This window comes from Lepidochelys kempii, chromosome 3 (assembly GCF_965140265.1).
Source record: "Lepidochelys kempii isolate rLepKem1 chromosome 3, rLepKem1.hap2, whole genome shotgun sequence".
Taxonomy (NCBI): Eukaryota; Metazoa; Chordata; order Testudines; family Cheloniidae; genus Lepidochelys; species Lepidochelys kempii.
The window spans coordinates 205,712,828-205,722,150 of NC_133258.1; the positions used below are offsets into that span (position 1 = coordinate 205,712,828).

The window sequence follows — 9,323 nt, forward strand, 5'->3', positions numbered from 1 at the left end:
GAAGTTTTTCGCCTTCCTCTGTAGCATGGGGCACGGGTCACTTGCTGGAGGATTCTCTGCATCGTGAAGCCTTTAAACCATGATTTGAGGACTTCAATAGCTCCGACATAGGTGAGAGGTTTATTGCAAGAGTGGGTGGGTGAGATTCTGTAGCCTGCGTTGTGCAGGAGGTCAGACTAGATGATCATAATGGTCCCTTCTGACCTTAATATCTATGAATCTATAAGTCAGAAACCTGGAAGAAGGGTCGGAATCTGGTGGAGCATGGCTGTTATAGCAGAAATAAGGAAGAGACGAGACAGAACTGGGAGGGAGGGGGAAATCAAATCAGTATCTTAGATGTCTATATACTAATGCAAGAAGTATGGGGAATAAGCAGGAAGAACTCAAAATGCTAGTAAATAAACACAACTATGATATCACGGAGACTTGGTGGGATAATACGCATGACTAGAATATTGGTACAGAAGGATACAGCTTGCTCAGGAAGGACAGGCAGGGGAAAAAGGGAGGAGGTATTGCCTTATATATTAAAAATATACACTTGGACTGAGGTTGAGATAGAAATAAGAGACAGACTTGTTGAAAGTCTCTGTGTAAGGATAAAAGGGGTAAAAAACAAGGGTGATGTCACGGTAGGGGTCTACTACAGGGCACTTAACGAGGTAGAGGAGGTGGATGAAGCTTTTTTTAAACAACTAACAAAATCATCCAAAGCACATGACTTGGTGGGGATGGGGGATGACAACTGCCCAGACATCTGTTGGGAAAACACCACAGCAGAGCACAGATAATCCAAGAAGTTTTTGGAATGTATTGGAGACATTTTTTTATTTCAGAAGGTGGAGAAAACTACTAGCGGGGCTGTTCTAGTTTTGATTTTGACAAATAGGGAGGAACTGGCTGAGAATTTGAAAGTGGAAGGCAATTTGGGTTAAAGTGATCATGAAATGGTAGAATTCACGATTCTAAAGAATGGTAGGAGGGAGAACAGCACAATAAAGACAATGGATTTCAAGTTTCAGAGTAACAGCCGTGTCAGTCTGTATTCGCAAAAAGAAAAGGAGTACTTGTGGCACCTTAGAGACTAACCAATTTATTTGAGCATAAGCTTTCGTGAGCTACAGCTCACTTCATCGGATGCATACTGTGGAAAGTGTAGAAGATCTTTTTATATACGCACAAAGCATGAAAAAATACCTCCTCCCACCCCACTCTCCTGCTGGTAATAGCTTATCTAAAGTGATCACTCTCCTTACAATGTGTATAACCCACCCCACTCTCCTGCTGGTAATAGCTTATCTAAAGTGATCACTCTCCTTACAATGTGTATAACCCACCCCACTCTCCTGCTGGTAATAGCTTATCTAAAGTGATCACTCTCCTTACAATGTGTATACACATTGTAAGGAGAGTGATCACTTTAGATAAGCTATTACCAGCAGGAGAGTGGGGTGGGAGGAGGTATTTTTTCATGCTTTGTGCGTATATAAAAAGATCTTCTACACTTTCCACAGTATGCATCCGATGAAGTGAGCTGTAGCTCACGAAAGCTTATGCTCAAATAAATTGGTTAGTCTCTAAGGTGCCACAAGTACTCCTTTTCTTTTTAATGGATTTCAAGAAGGCAGACTTTAGCAAACTTGGGAATAACTGGTTAAATCCCATGGGAAGCATGTTTAAAGGAAAAAAAACTGAAGACAGCTGGCAGTTTTTCAAAGAGACATTATTAAGGGCACAAGAGCAAGCTATCCCAATGTGTAGGAAAGATAGGAAGTATGGAAAGACACACCCTGGCTTAACCAGGAGATGTTCAATGATCTAGAACTCAAAAAAAAAAAAAGAGTCCTACAAAAAGTGGAAACTCGGTCAAATTACAAAGGATGAACATAAACAAATAACACAAGTATGTAGGGACAAAATTAGAAAAACCAAGGCACAAAACGAGATCGAACTAGCTAGGGACATACAAGGAAACAAGAAAACATTCTACAAATACATTAGAAGCAAGAGGAAGACCAAGGACAGAGTAGGCCCATTACTCAATGAAGGGGGAAAGACAATGTGGAAGTGGCAGAGGTGCTTAATGACTTCTTTGTTTCGGTTTTCACCAGGAAGGCTGTTGGCGATTGGATGTCTAACATAGTGAATGCCAGTGAAAATGAGATAGGGTCAGAGTCTAAAATAGGGAAAGAACAAGACAAAAATTACTTAGGCAAGTTAGATGTCTTCAAATCACATAGGCCTAATGAAATGCATCCTAGAATACTCAAGGAGCTGATTTAGGAGATATCTGAGCCATTAGCAATTATCTTTAAAAAGTCATGGAAGATGGGAGACATTCCAGAAGACTGGAAAAGGGCAAATATAGTGACCATCTATAAAAAGAGAAATAAGAACAACCTGGGGAATTACAGACCAGTCAGCTTAACTTCTGTAAGCAGAAAGATAATGGAGCAAATAATTAAGCAATCAATTTGCAAACACCTAGAAGATAATGAGGTGATAAATAACAGTCAGCATGGATTTATCAAGCACAAATCATGTCACACCAACCGGATAGCTTTCTTTGACAGGGTAACAAGCCTTGTGGATGGGCTGCGGGGGGTGGGGGGGAGGAAGTGGTAGATGTGGTCTATCTTGACTTTAGTAAAGCTTTTGATACAGTCTTGCATGACCTCATAAACAAACTAGGGAAATACAACCTAGATGGAGCTACTATAAAACGGGTGCACAACTGGTTGGAAAACTGTTCCCAGAGAGTAGTTGTTAGTGGTTCACAGTCATGCTGGAAGGACATAACGGGTGGGGTCCCGCAGGGATCAGTTCTGGGTCCGGGTTCTGTTAAATATCTTCATCAATGATTTAGATAATGGCATAGAGAGTACACTTATAAAGTTTGCGAACGATACCAAGCTGGGAGGGGTTGCAAGTGCTTCAGAGGATAGGATTAAAATTCAAAATGATCTGGACAAACTGGAGAAATGGTCTGAAGTAAATAGGATGAAATTCAATAAGGAAAAATGCAAAGTACTCCACTCAGGAAGGAACAATCATATGCACACATGCAAAATGGGAAATGACTGCCTAGGAAGGAGTACTGCAGAAAGGGATCTGGGGGTCATAATGGATGACAAGCTAAATATGAGTCAACAGTATAACACTGTTGCAAAAAAAAAAAAAACGAAAACATCATTCTGGGATGTATTAGCAGGAGTATTGTAAGCAAGACACGAGAAGTAATTCTTCTGCTCTACTCCGCCCTGATGAGGCCTCAACTGGAGTATTGTGTCCAGTTCTGGACGCCACATTTCAGGAAAGATGTGGACAAACTGGAGAAAGTCCAGAGAAGAGCAACAAAAATGATTAAAAGTCTAGAAAATATGACCTACGAGGGAAGATTGAAAAAAATGGGTTTGTTTAGTCTTGAGACGAGAAGACTGAGAAGGGGACATGATAAGTTTTCAAATACATAAAAGGTTGTTACAAGGAGGAGGGAGAAAAATTGTTCCTCTTAACCTCTGAGGATAGGACAAGAAGCAATGGGCTTAAATTGCAGCCAGGGTGGTTTAGGTTGGACTTTGGGAAAAAGTTCCTAACTGTCAGGGGGGTTAAGCACTGAAATAAATTGCCTAGTGAGGTTGTGGAATCTCCATCATTGGAGATTTTTAAGAGCAGGTTGGACAAACACCTTTCAGGGATGGTCTAGATAATACTTAGTCCTGCAGGACTATACTAAGATAATACTAAGTCCTTGATTGCAGGAGACTGGAATAGAGGACCTCTTGAGGTCCCTTCCAGTTCTATGACATCATAAAACCAACTCAATGAATAGCACTAGCTATGTTGGAGAGTATCTCCTGCCGATACGAGCACTTATGCTGGCAAAATTTGTGTCTCTCGGGGAAGGGGGGGTTCACACCCCTGAGCAACAAAAATTTTGCTGACATAAGCACTAGTGAAAACATACCCATCGGCTCAGAATGAGTTTAGTTGCCCACAAGGGTTCGGCAGGAATTTTGTGGATCAGAGTGGAGCCTAAACCTGGGTCTTATGCACCTAAATCTGAGCCTGAGGCACCTAAGTCTGGAGTTTAGGTGTTTTAGTACCTTTGATGATCAGGGCTTAAGTGACTTGCCAAAGGTTACACAGAAGTTTAAGACAGTGCTGAGAACAGACTGCTGACCTCTGAGTTGACAGAACTACATCTTAGCAACAAACTGCCACTTTTTAATACAAGTGGGCTTGAGTTTCTGTACTGCCGCCAAACATAAAATAGGGATAATAATTCTTACTCACCTTTGTAAAGTACTTAACGATCTACAAATAAAAAAAAAATACTAGCTAACTGGAAATCATTAGCCACATTTTTCAGATAGTTTAACCAAGGGACAGAAGTACATTGATTTGCCAAGGAGGCTTTAGCTGTGCAAAAAAACCTATGTGCGTTCTAGTTTTGGGTCTGACAGTTTGCTGACTTAACCAACATTGGAAATGAAGTTAGACTGTGCTGCACATGCATGTTTTGATAATTTAGCTACCTAAGGAGTATATCTTGTCAGGTGTGTATCAAATGAGACTGGTTCCTTCAAAGCCTTTTTCACCTCTCTTAGTTTAATCTGGTGATCTACCCCATCCCACTTTGTTATATTTCCTATTGTGTAGATAAATGAAAACACTAAAAACAAAAGTAAATGTTTAAAATAAAACAGACGTGAAATTCCAAAACCTTTACAAAGACCAAAAAAAAAAAAAAAAACCAAACCACCAACTTTGTTTCAAACAACAATTAAGGCTGTTAAATAACAATGTAGTTTCTTGTCACATTATTTACAAAAATCAAACAGTAGAAATGAAAAATTAAGGACATTTACTCACAACAACCTTCACTCTGATCTAAAAATACTATTCTTTCACCAGTAAACTCACACAAAACCCTTTTGAAAAGAAAACCAACAGAATTTTATATTTGAGATTAATGACACATGTTGACCTGCTTCTAATGCAGGCTCACATATATACATCATTTTACTAATCACTAACAATTATTGTCTTAACATTAAAAGAACAGTCAAATTATAAGTACTTTAAAAAAAATTCAAATGTCATTTGATAAATATTAGCTAATAATAATTTCCATTTAAGACTATCCCTTGAAAGAAAACTCTACTGAAATAAAGATAGCAAAAAATCTTCAAATAAACCAGCAAACCATGGGTTCGTGTTAGGGTTGTGCTGTGATGAAATTTCTTTATATGGATGAGAATGCGTTCATCTAGGCAGTATATGGGTTTTTTTTAATTCTTAACTATTAATTTCTTTACTTTATATGCTTGAATTTTGTGATTGATAGTGTAGTTTACTCTTAGGCCTGGTCTACACTGGGGGGGGATCGATCTAAGATACGCAACTTCAGCTACGAGACTAGCGTAGCTGAAGTCAACGTATCTTAGATCGACTTAGAATCACTTACTTCGCGTCCTCGCGGCATGGGATCAACAGCTGCCGCTTCCCCATCAACTCCACTTCCGCCTCTTGCCACGGTGGAGTTCCGGAGTCGACGGCAGAGCGATCGGGGATCAATTTATCGCGTCTACACTAGATGCGGTAAATCGATCCCGGATAGATCGATCGCTACGAGCCGATCCGGCAGGTAGTGTAGACACGGCCTTAGCAACACTCACTCTTTTTAAAATTACATAAACTTTTCTATTAAATTTCTAGCCGAAGAATAGTTTGTTAAGTTATTTAGGTGGATATAAAGAGTAACCAGTCCCCCTGTAATAACGTCACCAACTTACTGTATGAACCAAGATGCATGTTTTAATGTTCTTGGCTGAGTGAGAATGAAATGTAATCAAAGAATGACTAAGCAAAGAAACAAAATGTTTACACAAATTTGGTTACTTTGGTTTGTGTTTTATTTTTAATATTTCCAACTAACTATATACTGATAAACAGAACACGTTCAGAATGTACAGAAAGTCACAAGACTGTATTTGGGCAAAAATTTTTATTTCAGAGAACTAAATTCATCAGGAAATAATTAATGGACTGTAAACGTTTCTTCTACATTGCCTTTTATCAAGGACATCTTCATAGCATAGACTGATTCCATACAACTGATATGACACAACAAGAAATTAACCCTGCAAGGGCTGTTTTGGATTTTATTATTTTAAATGACAAAAACATGGGGTTTGTTCTCCAAAGTGGATTGATTTAAATCATGATTTAAGTCAGCAAGTAGGAAACCTCCATTTAAATAATTGATTTTGATCTTGTTCTGTATTTGTATTTTTAGTTCTTTTCCTAAAGAATGTTGATTTTCATTGATTGGTATAACCATTAAAACACGTTCATACGCAACTACATATAACCTTTACTTTAAATTCAGTACTTTTTTGCTAACCAAAACGATACACTAAATCTATAAACATTTATTTAATCATCTGCACAGCTGAATACACATTTTTTCAGATTCTTAGTTTTTACATTTTTATTATGTTAGAAAATGGTGAATGACATTTATCTACAAGATTATTAATTTTTTTACTCATGATTTGTGTCAAGCTAGATTTGGAAAGGAAATTGGAATACAACTAAAAATGCACAAAACAGCATTTTAAAATTAGTTCTTTATTAGTTAAATAAAAGTACCTTAAAGTACTGGGTACATATATAAAATAAGTTTATCAAAACATATTTTTCACTTAAAGCTAATTGATTTATTAAACAATTAAATATTATCTATAGTGAACTGAACTAATTGCTTCAAGATTTTAGAACTAGTAGATCTCGTCCTCTCAGACCTCTTCAATATTCATAGCTTGAAAGACGAAAAAAGTTTTTCTACTTTTTCGACTCCCAACTGGTGTCTCAACTTTGAATAAGCTAGCTACTGAACTAAACTAGTTCAATGAACTGAAATGAAGAAAATATTCTCTCTGTACCTGCAGAACAGACTACTGCTGTCAAAACCTGGTCTTAGCACATCAGCAAGTTCTGGTTCCAGGTGCTTAGCCAGTAGTTTGACTTTCTTTAAGAACTTTGGCAGCAAACCTGTACTGCCTGAATATTTTTGTTTTATTTAAATATAAATGATTTTAATAGATTACAAAGTTAGGCCTTAATGTAGGTTATCAAATTCATATTTAATTTTAAATTTATTTTTTTAAATAAGTTATTTAATTTTAAGAAACCTTCAAGTTTTATTTAACCTGTCATCAATCTCCACCTCAACCACGTTCACATAATACTCACAGGTTAATTTAGTGTAAGAATAAAGTATTCCATCAAAATGTCACTAAAGTGATTTGAATAACTGATTTATATTTCACTTCAATTAGATATAATCTTGTTACATTTCCTGGAACATCCTGAAAGGTTTTACCCATCCTATTGTGCCCTTTTCCCCTAATAGTTTAGAACTACAGTTAAGACATCCTGAATTCTGATTTTATAAAGCAGCCATTTCCTTTTATCCTAATAGAATTTAAAATATTTGCTTAAATGTATGTAAGAGACATTAATCATAACAGTATCAGCTGCAATGTTTACAATTAAAACAGAAAGTGGGATGGAGACTATCCCCTTGCTTAAGTTTTGCTCAGTATACACTAGTCAGTAGATTTTATTTGGAAAAGAAGTTTTTTTTTATTATTATATAGTACAGCTACAATCAGGAATGACATAAAATCTCTCTCTTTGATTAACTGATATGTAACTAAGGTAGTTTTTTTAAACCAAAAAATGAAACTGAGAAAGAAACAAAAAGCAGTTTTTCCCCCCATTCTCTGAAAATGCTCACACAGAGACAATTCCCCCTTTGGGGGGGGGAGGGCGCGGGTTTGGGGGAAAGAAAGAGAAAAAGATTTCAAGGCAATTTTAAAACTAACTCCTTCTTGTGCTGAAAGACTATGATGTGACCACTGAGGTCCCCCTTCCCAGTCTTTTTGTAGCATCCACATCTTTCATCTGCATGCTTAGACTATAAGCTGTTTGGGGCAAGGGAGGTCTTTTTGTTACATGTGTGTTCAGTGCCTAGCAAGATGGGTCCCTGATTTGGGGCCTTTACATGCCACCATAACAGAAATAAATAAATCAGAGATGCTTAGCAAGCATGTCCTCGGAGCCCAGGAGCAGCAGTCCCTTGGCTTGTAAGAGTCATGCCCTGACCAGAGTAACTGGATTTCAGCCATGTATTCATTCGTTGAAGAGAAGGAAGTGACAGACCCAGAGCTGCTGTGGGGACCTTTCAATCCCCTTTTACTGGTGCCTGCTCTCAGAATACAATATTCAGCACCCAGCAGGGCACAGTCCTGCAGTGGGGAGGAATAATCCAGTGGGGAGGGGAAAGAGTATTTAGCAAGCCAACTGACAGCTCCTCACTCCCCTCCCCAGAGTCCTTTAGTTTAAAGCCCCCAAGGTCTGCACCCTGTCTGCTGCCACCCCACCCCGACTCACCCAGCAGCGCTTTGAGGTGCTTGAGGCGGGTCAGGACGTCCTTCTTTGGGTCCAGAGCTTTCTGTGTAGATTTCTTGACATCGGCATGGCTCCTTCTGGAGAACATCCCGCAGGGAAGGGAGACTCCCTGACGGTGAGGTGGGGGATCAGAGACTCCCTGATGCTTGGCGGGTAAAGGGGAGAGCACCCTCTGCCGTGGCGGGGGGGGGGAGCGCCCCTGTTAAGTGGGGGAGGGAAGCTAGAGATCTGCTGGTTGAAGGAAGCAGCACCCCTGCTGCGGGAGGCAGAAGAGACCCTTGCTGGGTGGGGGAAGGGCTAGAGAGCTCTTCTGCGGGGATGGGGAGCAGCACCCCCCGCTACTGTATGTCTGAGGAGGAGGGGGGGAGAGGGAAGCGTTCCCTGCTGGGGGGCCCGAGGGACCCCCCGTTCGGAGGGGCCGGAGAGCTCTTACTACGCTGCGAGAAGGCTCCCTGCTGCGCCTCGCACCGCTCTCACTCCCCGGGGTGGGCGTGTAAACACGGAACTGACCGGACGCCGCGACGGTTAACTGCCTCCAGTCCGGCGCCGCACTGCGCAGCCGCCCCCGGCCGGGCCGGGCCGGGCCGGCCTCCCCGCGGCGCCGTGGAGCGCGAGCCCCGCGCCCCCGCCGCCCCGCGCGCGGCGCCCCGCCCCCAGCCCCCCGAGCGAGCCGCGAGGACAGCAGCCACCTCCCGCAAGCGGGGGGGACCCGCCGAGCGCCCCTCCGCGCGACACTACAGCCCCCAGCGTGCAGCGCGGCCGGACCCGCGGCGCCGCGTGGAGCGTGGCATGCTGGGAGCTGTAGGCGCTGTAGAGCCACTTTACAGACACTTCCCCCC

General features: G+C 41.0%; 1 protein-coding gene across 12 annotated transcripts in view; it reads right to left on the reverse strand.

Annotated features, from left to right (window-relative positions):
* RALGAPA2 (Ral GTPase activating protein catalytic subunit alpha 2) overlaps positions 1-9,074 on the reverse strand; it is a 306,774-nt gene extending 297,700 nt beyond the window's left edge. For 9 of the 12 annotated variants that reach the window (XR_012158343.1, XR_012158341.1, XR_012158342.1 and 6 more), the window contains exon 1: positions 8,467-9,073. Coding sequence is in view for 9 of the 12 variants with exons in the window: in XM_073339773.1 (XP_073195874.1) it covers positions 8,467-8,572 (106 nt within the window). In the remaining 3 variants the exon portion in view is untranslated. Of the gene's footprint in view, positions 1-8,466 lie in introns of all 12 variants that reach the window. The other 3 variants (XM_073339780.1, XM_073339781.1, XM_073339776.1) reach the window with 2 other exon arrangements.
* Positions 9,075-9,323: the final 249 nt, after the last annotated feature.